Source organism: Oncorhynchus nerka, linkage group LG2 (assembly GCF_034236695.1).
Source record: "Oncorhynchus nerka isolate Pitt River linkage group LG2, Oner_Uvic_2.0, whole genome shotgun sequence".
Taxonomy (NCBI): Eukaryota; Metazoa; Chordata; class Actinopteri; order Salmoniformes; family Salmonidae; genus Oncorhynchus; species Oncorhynchus nerka.
Window position 1 is genome coordinate 51,912,608 of NC_088397.1, and position 21,642 is coordinate 51,934,249.

Here is a 21,642-nt window from a genome sequence, read left to right on the forward strand (position 1 = left end):
GCAGCAGAGGTAACTCTGGGTCTTCCTTTCCTGTGGCGGTCCTCATGAGTGGCAGTTTTATCATTGCGCTTGATGGTTTTTGCGACTGCAATTGAAGAAACTTTCAAAGTTCTTGAAATTTTCCAGATTGACTGACATTCATGCCTTAAAGCAGGGGTGGGCAATTCCAGTCCTCAAGGGCCTGAATGGTGTCACAGTTTTGCCCCAGACCCAGCTAACACACCTGACTTCAATAATCACCTAATCATGATCATCAGTTTAGAATGCAATTTGATTAATCAGCTGTGGGGGATGGAGAAAAAGTGTGACACCAATCAGGCCCTCGAGAACTGGAGTTGCCAAAGCCTGCATTAAAGTAATGATGGACTGTCGTTTCACTTTGCTTATTTGAGCTGTTCTTGCCATAATACGGACTTGGTCTTTTACCAAATATGTCTATCTTCTGTATACTACCCCTACCTTGTCACAGCACAACTGATTGGTTCAAATGCATGAAGGATAGAAATTCCACAAATAAACTTTAAACAAGTGACCCCTGTTAATTGAAATTCATTACAGGTAGCTGGTTGAGAGAATGCTAAGAGTGTGCAAAGCTGTCTTCAAGGCAAAGGGTGGCTACTTTGAAGAAACTAAAATCTAAAATATATTTTCATTTGTTTAACACTTTTTTGGTTACTACATGATTCCTTATGTGTTATTTCATAGTTTTGATGTCTTCACTATTATCCTACAATGTAGAAAATAGTAAAAATAAAGACAAACCCTTGAATGAGTAGTCGTCTGCAAACTTTTGACTGGTACTGTAAGTCTATAACCTCTCATATATTTTAAATATTAACTCATGCAAAAATCAGTAGCTGTGCATTGGTAAAATCACTGTGGAAGTCAAGCCCCCCCCCCCCCCCCAAAAAAAAACATATTACAACTTACATGTTGTGATAATTGCGTTGTTTGCATTAAAGGAATGACACACACTGTCATTGCACTCTGAAAACTCTCAAAGGGAAACGCTGTCGTAATACCTTTCATGGCAGGCCTCTGGAAGAATCACAATACCATAGTAACAATGGTGAACTTTTAACTTTTAAGACACACCTGTGCATTGAAATGCATTCCAGGTAACTACCTCATGAAGCTGGTTGAGAGTATGCAAAGCTGTCATCAAGGAAAAGGGTGGCTACTTTGAAAAATCTGAAATATATTTTGATATTCTGTTTAACACTTTTTGGTTACGACATAGTTTTGATGTCTTCACTACTATTTTACAGTGTAAAAAATTGTACAAATTAAGAAAAACCCTTGAATAAGTAGGTGTGTCCAAACTTTTGACTGGTACTGTATATGAACTCTGATGAAGAAAATGTGTGTGAGGATGAGAATTCAGCATGGGATTATAGTATAGGGAGGGCTAAAAATGCACAGTACAGGAAGGAGTCTCACCGCAAAGAGTCTCAGCACGTTGGCCACCATGATGGACACAGAGCTGCCTGATGCCCCGATTACTCCCACCACCCTCTCTGGTTTGCGAATAATGGGTGGCTCATTGTTGGAGCAACGCACGTCTGAGTTATCCTTCTGGATGAGGGCCTGGACGAAGGTGAGTGACTGCTCCAGAGCGTAGGTGTCTCTGGAGCAGGTGTCCAGGACCATGGCCCCCAGGGTGATGTTAGGAAGGAGGTCAGGGTCACTGTTGATCTGATCCAGCGCATACAGCATGGCCTCCATTCGGTGGATCCCCTTCTCCCTCTTGATCTCCCCACAGGGCACACCGGCTGGCCCACGGGAGTGCACTGGAAACAGGCCACCCAGGGTGATGTCCCCCTTGATCTTGATGGAGTGTGGTTGTGTGCCCTGCTGAGCCCATGCATATGGACTTAGACCCAGATACAGCATCCACAGTAACCTGAGCAATGTAGTTACATGGCATCCAAACAGTGGACCAAATTGACAGCAGAACTGTGATGTGTGGCACTGTGATATCATGATTCTGGCCACCAAAGGTTCCTGTATCCAGTGTTAAAGTACCAGGCTTCTCCCTCTACATGTGATACCTGTGAACAGTAATGAGGACATGTTGGTCTTTGGTTTAAGTTCAGTTATAGCTTTTGTTACATCAATTTTAGACTAACACTGAGAGAATAAAATAACTGTTAATCATACAAATGGATCTGCAAGCGCTCTTACCATGACATCAGAAATTACTATACAGTATGTCTTGGCATCAATGGCATATTACCAAACATTATCATTCAATCGGACAATATAGGACATGCCATTTCAGTTCTTCACCACAATCTCAAAATGGGAATAAAAATATGTGTCTGTGGAAGAGAAGATCTACTGCTTCTAGACTTAAACATAGTCACACTCAAACCCCACAGCAAAGAGTCTTCTAAGTAAAGGGTATCTGCATGGTTGGACAAGTAAAACACAGCCAAGAGAGCAGCAAAGAGCATAGTGATAACATCTCATAAATATTGCACAAAAGCTAACATGGACAGATATGTGTTTTATGAATGTTTTTCATGTTCTGTAATACTATTTATGTTTAAGGAAACATAAGGGAAACATTGGGGTGAGAAATAGAATTAAGGGGCTTGATCAAGATACAAATATGTGTTACGCAAAGATCTAGTCTTATCCTGATTAATTTCATCCTGATATGAAGCTAAGAATATAAATATATACTGAAATATTTATAGCTCAGTTTGACTGCCTATCCAGCTTACTTTCCTTCCAATTTCACTGTGTCATCCAATTAAGTTATGACAGTATTGAAAAATGGCATATGATGTAAAAGATTTGGTTTAAGACAAATCTGACTAAAGATATTGAAATGACAAATATGATGTTCCACCGAGTAAGTTTAATTAAAGTTGTATCTGTTCACGTTTTTTTGCAAAACAGAGTTTAATCTTAGTTGTATGATTAGCATCCAACCAAACATTATATTCTATCATTTGATGCAACATATCAATATTGTGCAAACAATGAAAAAACTGCATTGGATACTGGCATGAAGTTTACACAAATGATGCAATGCATTGAAATAGAGATATGCCTCACAGAGATTAAATGTTCAATACACAGTATGGGTTGCAAGCTTAACATGTATATGACACATATAATAAAAGAGTCAAATGTGACCTAGGTACTTGAAATCTGAAAAGAGGTTTATGGGTGTAATACATATAAGAATTGACTGCTTACCTGAACATTCCATTTGGACCAGTCTTGATTTCATCCATCACTCCAACACTCCCAAACAGGTCTATTCCCATATTCAATATGTGATGATGTTCAGTGCCAGATTCTTCATTGTTTTAGCAAAAAGTAAATCCATTAACATCTCAGATAGTATATGTATTTTCTAAAAAATAACTGGAATGGACTCAAATCCTTCAATAACATAACATTTTTTTTAGTTAGCAAAAAAAGATCGAACATTTTGGCTTTCGAGGCTTTAGTGTATAGCATTGTCTGAATCACGGAAAAGTAGAAAAAAACACCATATTATGCCACTGAGATTCTACAAATCACTGCCAAATCCCTTTAAAGTTCTCTCCCACTTGCTCTCTGTTTATGTCTCTGCCTCGCTCTCTCTGTTGAACCCTCTTCTCTCTCAGTGCACTAATGGGCACGGATTGAGATTATCATGCGGCCGTCTGTGAAGAAATCCCTAGGTGGACTAGCCTTTATATTTGTATGCAGCTGTACTATATGTAGTACCCTCCCCCTTTTATGATGGAACTCCCTCACTTTGCAGGGGAGATTAGAAAGGCAGCGACATGAGAATACATTCTCATACACACCTGTAGAATATCATGTTCTAACTACTGAAACATGTTCAACTAAAACAATAGTGATTCACACAATCACATGGAAATTAAAAAAGATGCATCTGTTTCTCTGCTGTATAGACAAAATCATTTTCTATAGCATCCCCAGGATCAGTCACATTAAATAGTACTGTTAATCCACGGCTTAAATTGATATTTTAGTGATCTGTTCGATACCCATTGGATTTGATCAAATCAACGATTTTGGTGCAACAGACCTTTCACACATACTATTTAATAACTAAATGGAGACCTGATACAGATTCATAACAAAACATAATTATTTCCAGTTGCTAGATATAGTGTGAGATTTTAGTCTGTTTTCTGTCTGCCTGTAGCTGAAAGAACACTATACATGCTATGAAGATATGATGGGGCCACTTTGCAAGCTGCTTTTCAGTTGTTTGATTGGAATCTCTAAAAAGGCACACTACTGCCACCTAGTGTATTAGATCCATGTTTGACATCACACTACCGTAATCCGGCAGCGGTAAAACTGACAGCACTAAATGTAACTGTCAAGACCTGACATTTTAACAATTTGCATAGCTAGATAGCATTGTGACAAAGTCAAAACACACAGAAATACTTTTCAAAGACATATTGGTTTACTCTAGATAAATATACAGGGAAAGAAATGCTTAGCACAGTAAGTTACAGTATGTCATAACTCAGATGTAAGGCAGCGCTTAAAATTGAAACAAACAAAAAAATACATTACAAAGAGAGTTACAGTGTTTTAAAACAAGAGGTTCAATGTTTGGCTAGTACCCTAAGAACACAGACTTCTCCAAGCCGTCCTCTGCTTTAGTGTACTCCAGGTGGGATTTGTAGTACTGGCTGTTGTAGTGAGGGCTGTTGCGGACGTACTCCAGATAGTCAGGGGTTCCTGGACAGATTACATTGTCTGCCAGCAGCACTGTGCCTTTCTGTATGAGACCACACTCCTAGAGAGAGAGGGATATAGGAAGAGATATAGTTGGGGGAATGGGAGAAAGAGAGGGAGATGGGAAGACATATAGTTAGGGAGATGGGAGAAAGAGAGGGAGATGGGAAGACATATAGTTAGGGGAATGGGAGAAAGAGGGAGAAAAGAGAGAATGACATGTGTTTTGTTTATTCATATCGGGGTAAGAGTGTAGGACTATCAATGCTTCACTATCATCACAGGATGATCAGACTAGTTATCTTACTTACCTCCAGCAGTTTTGTGTCAGGAAGGTAGCGCTCTTTCCAGTGGTCCAGGAAAACTAAGTCAAACGCCTGGACCCCGAAATGCTCCTTCATCCAAGGGATCCAGTCTCCTGAGGCTCCCTCCACTAGCTGCACCTGGACAACAGTAATGAGATCTCATCTAAGCTTCTGAGTTTACAACTGACTCGTATCTTTTAACATCTACTACCCACCCATATTTACATGAATGTACATCACGTTCATCATCAGATGTAATTATATTCATCTATCCTAATCTCCTTTTACCTTATCTTCCAGTCCTGACCATTTGATGACTTGACGAGCAATGGCAGCATAATCTGGGTTGAACTCCAAGGTAATGACACAGGCTCCAGGGGGTAATAGGCGGGCTATGCGTACTGTTGAGTAGCCACAGTAAGTGCCTAACTCCAAGACAGTGACTGGACTCACTTCATTGACCACCGAGTCCAGAATGGAGCCTGTAATGAAGTCACAATATATAGACACACACACGAAGAATTGGACACAGTCAAGACCAGGCAGACATGTGGCCTGGGGTGGTCTAGAGGTCTAAGAACACATCCTGTATATACGGCTGCAACATGGGTTAATTCAATCCGACTGCTCTTTCAGCACTCTCCCCTACCTTTCACCTCTATCTATCCAATAAACATACAAAATATTTACTATATACTGTGTTTGTGTATATATATATATATGTATATATATATATATGTATATATATTTATATATTATTTAGGTTTTAAATACCAGGCAGACTGATGATAGGGTAAAGATCAATTAAAGACTTTTATTCTCATTTAGCTGGTTATCTGAGGCCACCTGATTATAAAATGTATGCACACATGGCTAAGTCGCTTTGGATAAAAGCGTCTGCTAAATGGCATTTGTTATTATTATTAATAACCCATTCAAAGCACATGTAGAGTACCTTTCTCATCCCCCACATTCATGGCCCATTCTCTATGTCTGCAGAAGTGGTCGATGGCTGTGATCACACTCTGGGGGTCTCCTACAGTGGCTTTCGTCTGCACTGCCTTCAGAATACGCTAGATATTTCAGAGGGAAAAATTACAGATGGTAATCGTACCTACGATGATGCCTACATTACATTTAGTATTTACTATTTTATTAGGATCCAAATGAGCTGCTGCCAAGGCAGCTGCTTCTCTTCCTGGCGTCCAAACAAGAATAAAGCGACACATCACAACAAAACAATAGTCTACTCTACATCATAAATAAAACAACACATCACACAATACATTGTGCACTATACACATTTACACTGGTCCACCATAACAAATGTACAATATAACATGTACAACATTACACCAATACAATATCACAAATACAATGTGTGTGTGTGTGTACGTGCATGCATGCGTGGCAATGGGTGTGTGTGCGTGTCTCTTCACAGTCCACTATTGTCACGCTCTGACCTTACATATCTCTGTTTTCTTTATATTTTGGTTAGGTCAGGGTGTGATGAGGGTGGGTATGCTAGTTTTTGTATTGTTTAGGGTTTTGTATGTCTAGGGGTTTTGTAGGTCTAGGTAATATTTATGTCTATGGTGGCCTGATATGGTTCCCAATCAGAGGCAGCTGTTTATCGTTGTCTCTGATTGGGGATCATATTTAGGTAGCCGTTTTCCCTTTTGTGTTCGTTGATTCTTGTCTATGTGTAGTTGCCTGTCAGCACACATTTGTATAGCTTCACGTGTTGTTTTGTTATTTTGGTTAGTTTGTTCAGTGTTCATTCTTATAATAATAAAGAATGTACGAATACCAAGCTGTGCCTTGGTCCTATCCTTATAACGATCGTGACAGCTATGTTTTATCTTTTTTTTTAATCTGAATTTACTGCTAGCTTCAGTAACCTGATGTGGAAGAGAGTGCCATGTAATTATGGCTCTATAGTACAGTAAGTTTCCCAGCCTCTGTTCTGGACTTAGGGACTGTGAAGAGACCCCAGGTGGCATGTCTTATAGGGCATGTATGGGTGTCTGAGCTGTTTGTTAGATGTTTGAACAGACAGTTGGGTGCTTTCCACACGTCAAATACTTCTGACAAAGAAAAGTAGTGATGCAGTCAATTTCTCCTCTACTTTGAGCCAGGAGAGATTGACATGCATGTTCTTGATATCAGCCCTCCGTGTACATTTAAGGGCCAGCTGTGCTGCTCTGTTCTGGGCCAACTGTAATTTGCCTATGTCCTTCTTTGCGACACTTGACCATATATATATATATATATATATATATATATATATATATATATATATACAGTACCAGTCAGAAGTTTGGATACACCTGCTCATTCAAGGGTTTTTCTTTATTTTTACTATATCATGTGTTAGTAACCAAAAAAGTGTTAAACATATTCAAATATATTTTAGATTTTAGTTTCTTCAAAGTAGCCACCCTTAGCCTTGAAGACAGCTTTGCACACTCTTGGCATGCTAGTTAAGTGTTCCTTGAATTCTAAATCAATCACAACAGTGTCACCAGCAAAGCACCCCCACACCATCACACCTCCTCCTCCATGCTTCACGGTGGGAACCACACATGCAGAGATCATCTGTTCAGCTACCCTGCATCTCACAAAGACACAGTGGTTGGAACCAAATATCTCAAATTTGGACTCATCAGACCAAAGGACAGATTTCCACTGGTCTAATGTCCATTGCTCGTGTTTCTTGGCCCAAGCAAGTCTATTCTTCTTATTGGTGTCCTTTAGTAGTGGTTTCTTTTCAGCAATTCAACCATGAAGGCCTGATTCACGCAGTCTCCTCTGAACAGTTGATGTGTCAGTTACTTGAACTTTGTGAAGCATTTATTTGGGCTGGTAACTCTAATCAACTTATCCTCTGCAGCAGAGGTAACTCTGGGTCTTCCTTTCCTGTGGCGGTCTTCATGAGAGCCAGTTTCATCATAGCACTTGATGGTTTTGCGACTACACTTCAAGAAATGTTCAAAGTTCTTGAAATGTTCTGGATTGACTGACCTTCATGTCTTAAAGTAATGATGGACTGTCGTTTCTCTTTGCTTATTTGAGCTGTTCTTGCCATAATACGGACATGGTCTTTTGCCAAATATGTCCATCTTCTGTCTACTACCCCTACCTTGTCACAGCACAACTGATTAGTTCAAATGCATGTAGGAAAGAAATTCCACAAATAAACTTTTAACAAGTCACACCTGTTAATTGAAATTCATTATAGGTGAATACCTCATGAAGCTGGTTGAGAGAATGCTAAGAGTGTGCAAAGCTGTCTTCAAGGCAAAAGGTGGCTACTTTGAAGAAACTAAAATCTAAAATATATTTTCATTTGTTTAATACTTTTTTTGGTTACTACATGATTCCTTATGTGTTATTTCACTATTATTCTAAAATGTGGAAAATAGTAAAAATAAAACCGATTGAATGACTAGGCGTATGCAAACTTTTGACTGGTACTGTAGGTCTATAACCTCTCACATAGTTTTAATATTAACTCATGCAAAAATCAGTAGCGGTGCATTGGTAAAATCTCTGTGGAAGCCAAGCCCCCCCCCCCTATTTAAAAAAAAAAAAACATATTACAACTAATATGTTGTGATAATTGCATTGTTTGCATTTAAGGGATGGCACACACCCTGTCATTTCACTCTGAAAACTCTCAAAGGGAAACGCTGTCATTATACCTTTCATGACAGGTCTCTTGGAAGAACCACAATACTATAGTAACAATGGTGAACACCAAAGACTGAACTATACATCTGTTCAGAGAGCTCACTTGAGGACGTGAAGTCCGGGTCAAGGTGTCCAGAGCACGCTCCACGATGACATCATGCCACAGTAGTGCCAGTCCTCCATGATACTGCACAGCCATGGGGATCACCCAGTGGTAAAGAACAAAGAGGACAGCCGCTCCCATGATCAAACCAGAAAGAAGGCTCAGCAACATCCTAGGACACACAAAGATGGCTGTCATAAAAATGAATTCACTGTAATATAAACTATTTCTAATTTAGTTATGAAGACGGAAAAACAGATAAATAACCATAGACACACTGTACCCATTTTAAAAGATTTTGCAATACAGTATGTCCTCTTATAAACAACAAGAAATCTGTGTGATCATAATGAAATGAATACTGATGGAAATCAATGCCCACGTCCATCAGATCTTGTATCTCTCCTTTCATTCCTCCTTTTGTACTAGGCTAATGAAATGGGTATTTACTATGCAGCAGATGACACTCAAACATGTCCTCCTCTCATTATCATTCAACCACTGTTGTCATATCCACTCATTACTCTCCATCACTCTCACCATCACTCATCAAGGGGAAACGTATTTCATGATTGGCACTTTATATTAATATTTTTAACAAATACATTCATGTGTCCATGTGTTTCAAAATAATACTAACTAAATCACACTGGACTATGACAAAGTAACAACAAACACAACAAGTGTCTATTCGTGAAGAAAAGTCAACAACCTAGTGCTCATATTGAAAATCAAAAACACCTCTGAAACATGGTGGTTAAGTTGAGAAAAGTGCAAAAAGGGATAAGAACAAAGCCTAAATCCATTACAAAACAAATGATTTGCACGTATGGAGGCGGGGGGTGGGAGGGTGGACTCTTGAACCTTTCATAGAGAATGCAACTCATGTCTATAAGCCCAGGAGAGGCTGAGCGGAGGTAATGCCTCGAGATGGGCTTTGCGTTGCATAGCAACGGGCAGAACAGGTCAAGCTGTGAGACAAAACCCATGGCACTTGGGCTGAGACCATCTTTACTTAGGCTTTCTTACATGTACGTGTACTGTAGCTACACACATAAAAGCTTCTGGAAATGTAGTCAGGCGCTTTGAGAGAGTGCCTTCATTAGATGGCAAATATACAGCAAATTGTTTTGATGAAGCAGATTAACTGTACCATATTCCAGTGGGCCTTGCACCCTCAAGGTGCTTGAGATGTATAAAACGTATAAAGACAAAATATTAACATCCGCTTACACTAAATAATTATAAACTGCAGTGTACAGAGAGAGAGCTCAATAAAACAACTCTGAAGATCGTTCCAGGACATCATGAGGTGAAGAGGGGCATGCGAATCAGATGATAGAAAACACATGCCACACATATTTAACCCAATCCCCTCTGATGTAATTATGGAATCTAAACAGGTCCAATGAAATCTACACAATTCAGTCAGTCAAACATCAGAATGCTCCGCAACATCTTAAGCTTTTTAAAAAGGGAGAAGACAATTTACTGCACTGTTATCATGAAACCACAGTTGAAACCAACAATGTAAGCATGCAAAAAGTAGCAGCTATTTCCTATACTATTTCAGCATGCAAAGGTAGATTAAAGACATGTCAATGGCATAATAACATGGCTATACTTACATCTGAAGCTTGTCAGTCTCCAATCAGGATGGAGATATTCTTCCTTTTCTTCACTTACACTTCTCCTTCTTGATGCCACCTCTCTCGCCATAAAACTGTTCCACACCTTCCAGCACAGTTCATCTCACACACCAGCGCACGCACATTTTCACGAGACTAACCCCTCCCTACTTGCCAACCCTCCCCCTCACTTTCCGCTGCTGAATAATAGCTAACCCTTAGTGTGAACAGAGAGGAATCCCACTGGGCACGAACGTCAATTTAACATCTGGTCCACATTGGATCGACATAACTTCGTTGAAATGTGGAAACAACAACGTTGAATCGACCAGTGCATGCCCAGTGGGATGTGGAGGTCTCACTAGAGAAAGCCCACTTTCAGTCATCAACATACTCAAAGCCCACCTCACGCATACGTTGGATCAGAAGGGACAACACAGAAGGAAGCAACGAAAAGAGAGGAGGTATGGCTTACCTTGCATGGACTGGGTGACCGGGTTGCAGTTTTGAACCCTACTCATCAGTATCCTAATCCCCTTTGAAGCCACTCCTCCTCTGTCATTCCACGAGATCTCATCACAGGAGTCAGGTGAATCAGAGTATTATGAATTCATGCATGAATTGGCTAAATTAACACAACGTCTAATTCTAACCCGATTTCTATGAATTGTTTTAAGAAACGTGGTAGATAATGAAAGCCTTGTATAAACAAAGAGCATTTATTCAATGAAAGACAACAACAAAAGTAATGTTCCCAGTGTCCTTTTGAAACGGCAGTATTCCAGTAAGTCTTGCCTTCTTTATGATTTTGGTCATTGATGTGCTTCAATTTGAATACTCTGAACACAGGCCATCACATCAGAAATAATCTGGAATATCAAATGAATATCTAAAGAGAGCTGTAAAATTAAACAGTGACAGTTTTACATCAACTGGATTTGTTTCTCATGTCCATCTCTCCATACCAAAAGTTATTTTCTCCACATCAAACGCTTCAAATCACCCGACAAAATATAGTGATAATTGATTGCTCTCGCAGAGCAAACAGAAAAATAGCACATGCAGAAAATCATCTGAAAAAAATAACACTTGCTGAATTTCATACGTGACCCACAAACCCCCCCCCCTTGCTCCCCACATTGCCGCGTATCTCACAGTGTTAGAAAATCATATTTTTTTTATGTTTCAACTGTTGATGTCATCCATCGGGTTTAACTTTTTACATTTATATTTTGTTCTACAAAAAGTAGAAATACGCAAATTTCATATGTAGACACTGGTATTGTGCTTGAGATAATGACATGAGGTTTAAAATGGGTGGAATTGCCCTTGAAATCATCATCATATTAAGGGACTTCACCTCTGTAACCTCTGTGGCCTCGGTGAGACGGCTGTGTCTATGATGTAATCCAGGGTGGTTCAGACACTGGGCAGTGGTGGCGACTCTGTGTCCATGAGGAGATCCAGAGGGGTTCAGACACTAGGTAACAGTATGATGTCTATGAGGAGATCCAGGGATGTTTTAAACACTGGGAAGCGGTAGCTCTCTTCTCTGGGAGGGGCTCCAGCATGGTGAGGAGGAAGGCACTGAACTGGACTGCCTGCTCCCGTGGCCACTCGTATTTATCCAGCAGGATCTCACACAAACTCCACGGCTTCAGCCTTGAGATGCGCCGCAGATGCCCTGTTAGCAAACAAGGGAAAGAGTCTTAGTATTGACTGAACAGAATATGTCAAATGAATTTGATAGTCATTGTGTGGGTGAAATTAAAACAAGGGTGATTCACATAAATGTGAATCAGATGCTACAAGAAACCCTTTGTGGAAACAACAGTTCACAAGTCATTGTGAATAGATATACCTTTGTGATTGAAATATCGCCTGGAGTTTCTCCCTGAGAGGGCAAACTGGGATGGAAGGGGTCCCAGCAACTCAATTATGTGAGCAATGTGATCTGAAAGGAGACATTGGACTATGCTGGTGAAATAAATATTATAGCATTTATTTTATTTCCTTTTTTTTATGAGCAAGACCAATCACCAGGAAAAACACAGGACAGAGAGGAGAAAGGACAAGGCTTTACCTTCTTCTCGAGAGAAGTTGTCCCCTGAATGGGGTTCAAACAGATATTCTCCAGTGGCCAGCTCAAATGCCTGTATGGAAATGTTAAGAGTTCTTAGTAATAGATATTATGGACAGTCATTAGGGTGGATGTGGTGCTCCTGGGTTCTCACCATGCAGGCTGTGCTCCAGATGTCTGCAGGAGTGCCATAGCCAGCCCCAATCAGGACCTCCACAGAACGGTACTGACAGGTCTGGATGTCCTCTGTGAAGTGTTTGTACTGGTGAGCAGACGTGAAGAATTAGCCCTCCATACTATGAGCAATTACTTGATATTAGCCTGTTGAATGTTATATTCATGTATTTTGTCATCTAAGGTACCATATTTAATACCTATACAGTACCAGTCCAAAGTTTGGACACACCTTCTCATTACAGGGTTTTTCTTAATTTTGACTATTTTCTACATTGTAGAATAAAAGTGAAGACATGAAAACAATGAAATAACACATATGGAATCATGTAGTAACCAAAAAAAGTGTTAAACAAATATATTTTATATTTGAGAATATTCAAAGTAGCCACCCTTTGCCTTGATGACAGCTTTGCACACTCTTGGCATTCTGTCAAACAGCTTCATGAGGTAGTCACCTGGAATGCATTTCAATCAACAGGTGTGCCTTAAAAGTTAAAAGTTCATTTGTGGAATTTCTTTCCTTCTTAGTGCGTTTGAGCCACTTAAGGGTGTTGTGACAAGGTAGGGTTGGTATATAGAAGATAGCCCTATTTGGTGAATGACCAAGTCCATTTTATGGCAAGAACAGCTCAAATAAGCAAAGAGAAATGATGGTCCATCATTACTTTAAGGCATGAAGGTCAGTCAATTTGGAAAACGTCAAGAACTTTGAAAGTTTCTTCAAGTGCAGTCACAAAAACCATCAAGCGCTATGATGAAACTGGCTCTCATGAAGACCTCTACAAGAAAGGAAGACCCAAAGTTACCTCTACTGCAGAGGATAAGTTCATTAGATTTAGAGTTACCAGCTTCAGGAATTGCAGCCCAAATAAATGCTTCACAGAGTTCAAGTAACAGACACATCTCAATATCAACTGTTCAGAGGAGACTGCGTGAATCAGGCCTTCGTGGTCGAATTGCTGCAAAGAAACGACTAGTAAAGGACACCAATAACAATAAGAGACTTGCTTGGGCCAAGAAAAATGAGCAACGGACATTAGACCAGTGGAAATCTGTCCTTTGGTCTGATGAGTCCAAATTGGAGATTTTGGTTCTAGTCTTTGTGAGACACAGAGTAGGTGAACGGATTATCTCTGCATGTGTGGTTCCCACCGTGAAGCATGGAGGAGGAGGTGTTATGGTGTGGGGTTGCTTTGCTGGTGAAACTGTCAGTGATTTATTGTGATGGTGTGGGGGTGCTTTGCTGGTGACACTGTCTGTGATTTATTTTGAATTCAAGGCACACTTAACTAGCATGGCTACCACAGCACTCTGCAGCAATACGCCATCCCATCTGGTTTGCGCTTCGTGGGACTGTCATTTGTTTTTCAACAGGACAATGACCCAACACACCTCCAGGCTGTGTAAGGGCTATTTGACCAATAAGGAGAGTGGTGGAGTGCTGCATCAGATGACCTGGCCTCCACGATCACCCGGCCTCAACCCAATTGAGATGGTTTGGGATGAGTTGGACCGCAGAGTGAAGGAAAAGCAGCCAACAAGTGCTCAGCATATGTGGGAACTCCTTCAAGACTGTTGGAAAAGCATTCCAGGTGAAGCTGGTTGAGATAATGCCAAGAGTGTGCAAAGCTGTCATTAAGGCAAAGGGTGGCTACTTTGAAGAATCTCAAGTATAAAATATATTTAGATTTTGAATTATTTAATACTTTTTTGGTTAATACATGATTCCATATGTGTTATTTCATAGTTTTGATGTCTTCACTATTATTCTACAATGTAGAAAAAAGTAAAAGAAATTAAGAAAAACCCTGGAATGAGTAGGTGTCCAAACTTTTGACTGGTACTGTATTCATTCATATACATAATGTCTGTCAGATAGTAACTCACCACCCAGCAGGCATTGCCCAGATCTGCAATCTTGATGCGGATTTCATCAGCATTCTGTGGCTTCAGAAGATTCACCAACATATCTGTTTCACTGAACCCTGAAACAAAATACAAGACAGATGGTGCAGATAGATATTATGGTAGATGGATGTGCCGTGAGTGCTCTGGTGTAAAATGGATGCTATGTATCATGTATTACAACATAAATATCATTCATATACACTGAGCATACAAAACATTAGGAACACCTGCTCTTTCCATGACATAGATATGAAATGAAAGCTATGATCCCATATTAATGTAATTTGTGAAATCTACTTCAATCAGTGTAGATGAAGGGGAGGAGAGAGGTTCAATTAAAGAAGGATTTATAATCATTGAGACAATTGAGACATGGATTGTGTTTGTGTGCCATTCGGTGGGTGAATGGGAAAAAACACGCTCAAGTTTCCCTGTGTATCAAGAATGGTCCACCACCCAAAGGACAGCCAGCCAATTTGACGCAACTGTGGGAAGCATTGGAGTCAACATGGGCCAGCATCCCTGTGGAATGCTTGACACCTCGTAGAGTCCATGCCCCAACTAATTAAGGCTGTTATGAGGGCAAAAGGCGTTGCAACTCAATATTAGGAAGGTGTTCCTAATGTTTTGTACACTTAGTGTAACTTAATCATCAGCATATGCATGAAATACTGTAATGCAAATCATGAAAGTTCAATTGAAACACTGGACAGGTATTCTGACATATACTACACGGAAATATGCTGTGATAATATACTCTATACAGGGGGCTCCAGATCAAGACTGACCATGTGATGGTGATGAGGGCTGGTTGTCTCTCTGGGTAGAAGGATGCAACACTGTAGATTGTCTAGAACAGTGAGACATTGTAGTCAATGATGGTGCATCTTCTATCAGTGATGAGACTGACTCCTTGCTGTCAGAGCCCATTGCTTCTTCATGCAGCAGGTTCCGTCTCCAAGTAGTACGCACAGGACCTGAAGGCTTAGGGGGAGAGGTGGAACTGGGAGTGCTACAGGGAGTGGTGATATTGGAGAATGACACATGAGGTTTTGCCCTCTTCTGACGGTCAACTAAAGTGTCCTCGCCCTGTTGCGGCTGTTGATGTTTGTTCTCCTTCCTCGACAACCTGGCCCTCGGGATCCTGGAAACCTTCCCGGTCTATGAGCACAGTCACAGGACTTTGATGGGAAACTTAAAATGAGACATCTCTCATTTTGCAGAATGTTAAATATATTTTAAACCAATCTCTGCAAATAAGGTACATTTCTTTAAATATTAGTACCACAAATCCCTTTTGCATGCAGTGCATGCTAATTTTCAATGAATTGATCAAGGTGAACAATTTCACTACAAACACAAAAGTATAGTTATACATACTGAATGAATACAAATAGCAATTAGTCAACTGTGCATCTTCATTCAGAAATGCTGTTCATGTGCAAGTTATTGCACATTTGTTATAGCACACACACCACTGCTGTTTTAAAGGTTGAATGAGTAGAACACCTGAAACAATACTGTAACTATTGACAACAGCCAGATTCACAGATCAATGCTTTCCTCCAGAATAACCCTAATAGGGCCAAGATGCAGTGAATCAGCACACACTCACAATGCCAAGGCCATCTTACCCAAACCCCAAGATTCTGGAAAGCCACAGTCAACTTCCCCAAAAAGTTTGACACAATCTAATACCAAAATTATGATAGGAGGGGTCAGAAAGACATAGGTGAAAGATGAGGTCATCAAAAGATTACCAGAAACTATGTTTCCCCCTTTGTAGCAATATGGTTGGTTCATGATTTGAGACAAGACAAAGAGTTGATTGCCATACCTGCTTCTCTCTTAGACTGGTATTTTCTGGCATCAGTAGTAGATGAAGAGATCAGCAAGGCACAAGAGAGCATGAAATCAAATCATAGAGAACAAAAATAATAACATTAGGTAATATTAAACTTTGACTCCTAATATTCAACATTGTTATTGCATCTCCATCTCTCTGTAACAAATATTTAACATTTCCCTCCATCTAAAAAATAAAATACGTTTAAAAAAGACAAGAGGGAATTGTACTTAATGACACATGTATGCCAACTTCGAATAGAGAGCAATCCTAACCTGAACAGCTTGTGGGAGCAGGAGAAACTGGCAGCTCCTGTAGGTTGGTGTCGGCTGCCAGCTCCTGGACGTAAACATCATCCACTCTCAAAAGGATGTTCTCTGGCTTGATGTCTGTGTGGATAATCTTGCATTTAGTGTGCAAGTAATCTAAGCCCTGGAAAACCTGTGATATGAGACAACAATGGTGATATACTATGGCTACATGACACCAGGGAACACACAAAGGAGATCATCCTTTCACAAAAGCTGCTCTGGATGATAAAACGGTAGAGGCAGGATTTAGAGATCACAGGGGAAAGACACCACCTGTCTGAGGATGCTCTTAACGCAGGGCAGGGGAAGGCCAGTGTAGTTGGATTTGATGATCCACTTCAGCAGTTGGTGACCCAGCACTTCAAGAACCATGCATACATCTGACACATAGCTGAATTAAGGAGAAACCATTTCACTCAGATGTGCAAGTTAACATACGACACATACTGTATGAGAAATAGATCACGGGTAAAATGATAACACGTGGAGGACTTTTAAAAGGATACGCTCCCCATTGACTCCAGAGACCTTGAAGTCATCGATAAGTTGCACAACAGTGTCTCGTTTAGGGTCAGATGGGTCACTGTCCCTTACCTAAATGCAATTGATAACAGGACATAACTGGGGAGTAAACATGTGACTTTTCATTATCACCATTGTGCAACTAATAAAAGGCAATATTTCCTAATAAGCTTGGCTCTGGTTGATGAACAAGCAAGGTATTAGACTGATTAAGCCTATGTAGCAGAGAATAAAAGGTTGAACATGGGTATACAATACTAACACATTTCAGAAGCTTGATCTCATCCAAACCAGTCTCTGTGAAGGTTGGAGCACTCTTTACCACCTTCAGAGCCACAAAACGCCTCTTCCTGCTCATACAAATACAAAATGTGAATCACTTGCTTCAACTGTCATAATCACAATATGAAACCGAAGGTCAATCAATAACAAAAACAATGTTATCAGTATAACTATTATACTTACTCAATGTCCCAGCCTAGCCACACAGTGGAGAAGTGGCCCCATCCCAACTTCTTCACCACCTGGTAACGGTCAATGAATATTGCTCCAATTTCCACTGGGTAGTAGCCACCTACAATGAACATTGAAGCCTCTTTCCGATCAACAATAAACTGTATAAAAACTCCTACCACACAATATTGTATTGTTGTTTGGTGATATTTGGCACACTGGTGAAGTACCTATACAGTAATCAGATGGATTCTCCTGTTCCTCATCATCGGATCCGAAAATCTCAGGTGAAGGCGAATATGATGATAGTTTGATGGTAAGAGGTGGTTTGGGGGTAGGGTCAACTAGTGGTTTAGGGGTCAGGGATTTGGGGGTAAGGGATGATTTGGGGGTAAGCGGTGGGTTGGGGTTAACAGCAGGTAAACTGAGGGAAAGGGCTGATATTGCAGCAGCATATCTAGATGAAGGCACATTGGACATTGTCAAAGGACACACAATAGAACAGGGAGCCGACGCCTTCTAGCCTAGACAGCACAGGTCATGCAAGTGTAGGGTTGAAGGAAATGGAGATGAAGATGGTACACGCAGAAGGTCTACGGCAAAAAGAAAAACAGACACACTTTTCATTAAACACTTTCACACTATTATACATTGACATCCTAAGCATTCATACATAGGATATATGAGGTTAAATGGCCAATGTACAGGTAACTGCCAAAATAAAGGAAACAATAAAGGAAACACCAGCATAAAGTGTCTTAATAGGGTGTTTGGCCACCACAAACCCCTCTTTTAAAGTCGTGAGATCTCTTCTAGCCATGGTAGTCAAAACAATGGGAAATGGGCATTTTCATACATGACCCTAAGCCACTGATGCAGACCTTTGGAACATCTACATTTTAAAAAGTCTAATAAAATCCATGTAATATATCCTACACCTTCACAATGAATCCATTATTTATTTTAGACAGGTCTAAAGAAACATGATATGAAGAAAATGTAGCCTATTTCAGAAGAATGAATAGCATACTTTGAGTTGTCCTTAATTAGTTCCTGATATGGCTATGCCAAATGGCTGTGGGCTACACTAGTTAATTTAACAGACAAGACTTGCTTAGAATTCCGTGGCATTATTTCATATTATTTTGTAGTATGAAGAATACAATTGAACAAAGCTGAATAAAATAGACAGGATATTTTCTCCAACTGATTTGAGGGAGTGCACACGTGGCTATTCTGTTGAGCGGTTAACAAAGAAATATGTACTCCTATATGCTTATTGATAGTTATTAATGTAACTTTAGTTGTTCTACAAAAACTGGGCTATATGTTTGGATTTGTTAATACATTGTAAGGCTGAATGATGCGACTCTAATGATGATTTTTTTTTAAGTTGCTTGAAAGACATGAGCTCTGCTATGTTTTTTTTGCGAAGTCTGTACACTCTTTGTCAGTCTCTAAATTACAAATTGAGAAGCACTTGATTATGCCTCGAATTTCCCGGCGGCCTCCCCTTTGTGTGGCGATAATGCACCCTAAAATCAGAAGCACCCGGGACACAACTTTGCGCGTCCTTATCCAATTCCGAGGTGCATATTGAAGATATAGCCAACAAGATGAATAGGCTTAACGAACTGCAAAAGCACTAGCCTATGTCAATCTACTATCCCCCATAGTACAAATTCTACTCTGTGGGATAAATACATATTCCAAACATATTCTGGGACAGTTGTAAGATGCGATAGATCCCAAATTAATATATTTTTTTACGCAATGAGGCTGACGCAACAGATCAGAACATTTAGCTAAAAATGTTGATAAACTATTCGGCTATATCTTCCCATTATAAGTACAGTAATGCACACACAGCAGTAGGTTATAAGCGCAAATGTTCCATTAGCGGGAAAACAACATTATCAAAAGTGACCATGAATGCGATTATGCATGTAATGCATTTATTATAAAGATGCATTTTTATGGTGAAAATTATCTTTCCCAAACTTGAAACTCACGCGCTGCATATATGCCCGTTAGGCTCTGCACCCCTTGTAAAGAGGATTAATGTACTTCATTTTAAGAAGTTTTTGGCCACTTTAGTTGTGATTACAAACCTTATCAAAACATATAGGCCTATGGGTTAGGCTACATGAGGTGTCCGACTCTGATTCGAAACAGTCACACAAAAATCTCGTCTTGGCATATAATAAATAATATATGTGTGAAATACGCTCTGATTTAGAATGGCACTGTTATTGGAGAAGCCCAATAACAGTGACTGAAAGGTCACGTGGAATTTGACTGCCTTCATGACTGGTGGCACACGGTGTGGCGGTAATAGGGTCACCACAAAAGCCCTAGGTGTGAATACTTATGTAAATGAGGTATTTACTTTTGATTTTCAATAAATCTGCAAAACATGTTTTCACTTTGTAATTACGAGGTATTGTGTATAGATGGGTGAGATTTTGATTTGATTCATTTTGAATTCAGGCTGTATAACACAATTTGGAGTAAGTCAAGGGGTGTGAATACTTTCTGAAGGCACTGTACTTCGTATTCCTCATTTACTGAAGTATTTTCCTTTATTATGGCACTTACTTGTATCTACAAAAGAGTAAAGCCTATTCAAATTCTAAATTTAGTCAATCTTATCATTCTAGATACTGTCTGCAATTACATTTTCAGGATCCAGTGAATGTGCAAGAGTTTATTTTTAGCTGGGTTTCGATGAATGGCTTGTCAACTTAAATAGCTCTTCAAAGCTGGCCTGTAACTATTGACTGGGTGCATATGCTCTCTAGCAGAGTCCTTCTTGTAAACATGTCACAACTATAGCTAGATGGGGCCGTCTGTCAAGTCATTCTCTCAGTCAAGTCACGAAGGTGTCAAACACAACCTCCAGTTTGAGTTGTTTGGTAAGACCTCAGCACTGCCAAGTACAGCAAACCTGTCCTCTAAATAAAACAAATGTTAAAAAAATGTAACAGATGATTTACATTTGTGTAACTGATTTATAAAAGTAACTATCTAAGGCAAAACAGAAAGTAGAGTGCTAATAATAGTCGTTAGGTAGCCGGAGTCTGTTCTCGACAAAAGTTGTTTATATGTTGCAGTTTGTCATTGTTTTGAAGCTGATATCAGCGAACAACTTCAAGTTCATGGAGTTATTACATGGTGACATATTAAATAATAATTGGTTCTAAACTTTATTACACTCTGTAACTGTGAAATTATTTTTAAAATATTTACCCAAATACTTACATATAATAGTGAAAAACGGTGTCCTCCGATTTCTCTGGCAGCTGAGGGACTGTTCTTCCCTCGTCAATGTTTGCTCTGCGCGCCTGCCTGCTTGCCCATAAGCACAGCATATGTTCTGAAAATGACGTGAGCTGAGCTGTGCTGGTGGCTGGCAGGACACTGGTTTCCACTTTCCACTAGAATCACAGCGGCCCGCTGTAAGGGGTTTCAATGTTTTTATGAATATTGCTAGAAACAACAGAATACGTTCATTTGGAATTTCAAACCTACAAGTGTATGTGCCGCTGCCTGCTGGTAAGGTTTCTTAACTTGGACATACATTTTTGCCAACACATGGCTAACCTTTGTTTAACCAGCTAAACAGCTGCTCCTAGTGAAAATGTGTTTGGGAGTTATCTTTCTAGCTAATAGGCTATGTTAGTGTACAATTCCGCTTCCAATTATAATGTGGGGTGGTTAAAAGAATGAAAAACTGTCTACCAAATCTATTCATTTTAAAATGTTGATTACTTCTCCGTCCCATTATCATTCACCTGATGAGAAAACATGATTGGGTCACTGGTTTGCCTGGGAGGGGGTCCCTGGGCAATACTTTTTTTTAAAGACCATTGCACTAGATAACACAGCCAA

The 21,642-nt window shown here is 39.9% G+C and overlaps 3 protein-coding genes across 6 annotated transcripts in view; all 3 read right to left on the minus strand.

Moving 5' to 3' along the window:
• The window catches only part of LOC115137322 (metabotropic glutamate receptor 6-like), a 38,269-nt gene extending 33,985 nt beyond the window's left edge, over nt 1-4,284 (minus strand). Inside the window, exons 1-2 of the mRNA XM_029673596.2 lie at nt 3,211-4,284; nt 1,441-2,051 (exon numbers count right to left, since the gene is read on the minus strand). Of these exons, the coding sequence (XP_029529456.1) occupies nt 1,441-1,983 (543 nt within the window). The 5' untranslated portion in view covers nt 1,984-2,051; nt 3,211-4,284. The remainder of the gene's footprint in view (nt 1-1,440; nt 2,052-3,210) is intronic.
• Nucleotides 4,285-4,425: 141 nt separating this feature from the next.
• Nucleotides 4,426-10,990, minus strand: LOC115137330 (catechol O-methyltransferase B-like). Of its 2 annotated transcripts, none has more exons than XM_029673618.2 (6): nt 10,930-10,990; nt 8,827-8,998; nt 5,986-6,103; nt 5,319-5,512; nt 5,037-5,168; nt 4,426-4,786 (listed from the first exon to the last, which is right to left on the minus strand). In XM_029673618.2, the coding sequence occupies exons 2-6, from the start codon at nt 8,995-8,997 to the stop codon at nt 4,604-4,606; spliced, it is 798 nt and encodes a 265-aa protein (XP_029529478.1). In that variant the 5' UTR covers nt 8,998; nt 10,930-10,990; the 3' UTR covers nt 4,426-4,603. The 2 variants fall into 2 exon arrangements, with proteins under 2 accessions (XP_029529478.1, XP_029529470.1); XM_029673610.2 differs by lacking the exon at nt 10,930-10,990 and adding an exon at nt 10,455-10,597.
• Nucleotides 10,991-11,141: 151 nt separating this feature from the next.
• LOC115137340 (SRSF protein kinase 3-like) lies at nt 11,142-21,120 on the minus strand. 3 transcript variants are annotated; one of them, XM_029673630.2, is made up of 15 exons: nt 21,013-21,120; nt 17,982-18,344; nt 17,764-17,872; nt 17,561-17,648; nt 17,283-17,370; nt 17,050-17,156; nt 16,741-16,906; nt 16,457-16,482; nt 16,254-16,310; nt 15,408-15,780; nt 14,599-14,696; nt 12,689-12,796; nt 12,538-12,607; nt 12,316-12,408; nt 11,142-12,138 (listed from the first exon to the last, which is right to left on the minus strand). In XM_029673630.2, the coding sequence occupies exons 2-15, from the start codon at nt 18,229-18,231 to the stop codon at nt 11,954-11,956; spliced, it is 1,818 nt and encodes a 605-aa protein (XP_029529490.1). In that variant the 5' UTR covers nt 18,232-18,344; nt 21,013-21,120; the 3' UTR covers nt 11,142-11,953. The 3 variants fall into 3 exon arrangements, with proteins under 3 accessions (XP_029529490.1, XP_029529493.1, XP_064883981.1); XM_029673633.2 differs by lacking the exon at nt 16,254-16,310; XM_065027909.1 differs by lacking the exon at nt 21,013-21,120 and having other exon boundaries at nt 17,982-21,006.
• Nucleotides 21,121-21,642: the final 522 nt, after the last annotated feature.

Bases quoted from the DNA above. Each gene is read 5' to 3' on its own strand.
- LOC115137330 (XM_029673610.2), bottom strand. The intron at 5,513-5,985 runs GTACTCTACATG...ACTTCATTACAG, and splicing joins GAATGTGGGGGATGAGAAAG to GCTCCATTCTGGACTCGGTG. The intron at 4,787-5,036 runs GTAAGTAAGATA...CTCTCTCTCTAG, and splicing joins CTGACACAAAACTGCTGGAG to GAGTGTGGTCTCATACAGAA.
- LOC115137340 (XM_029673630.2), bottom strand. From the start codon at position 18,231: ATGTCCAATGTGCCTTCATCTAGATATGCTGCTGCAATATCAGCCCTT. The intron at 17,157-17,282 runs GTATCCTTTTAA...GCTATGTGTCAG, and splicing joins CTCTGGAGTCAATGGGGAGC to ATGTATGCATGGTTCTTGAA. The intron at 12,139-12,315 runs GTATATCTATTC...GTTTGCTAACAG, and splicing joins GCGATATTTCAATCACAAAG to GGCATCTGCGGCGCATCTCA.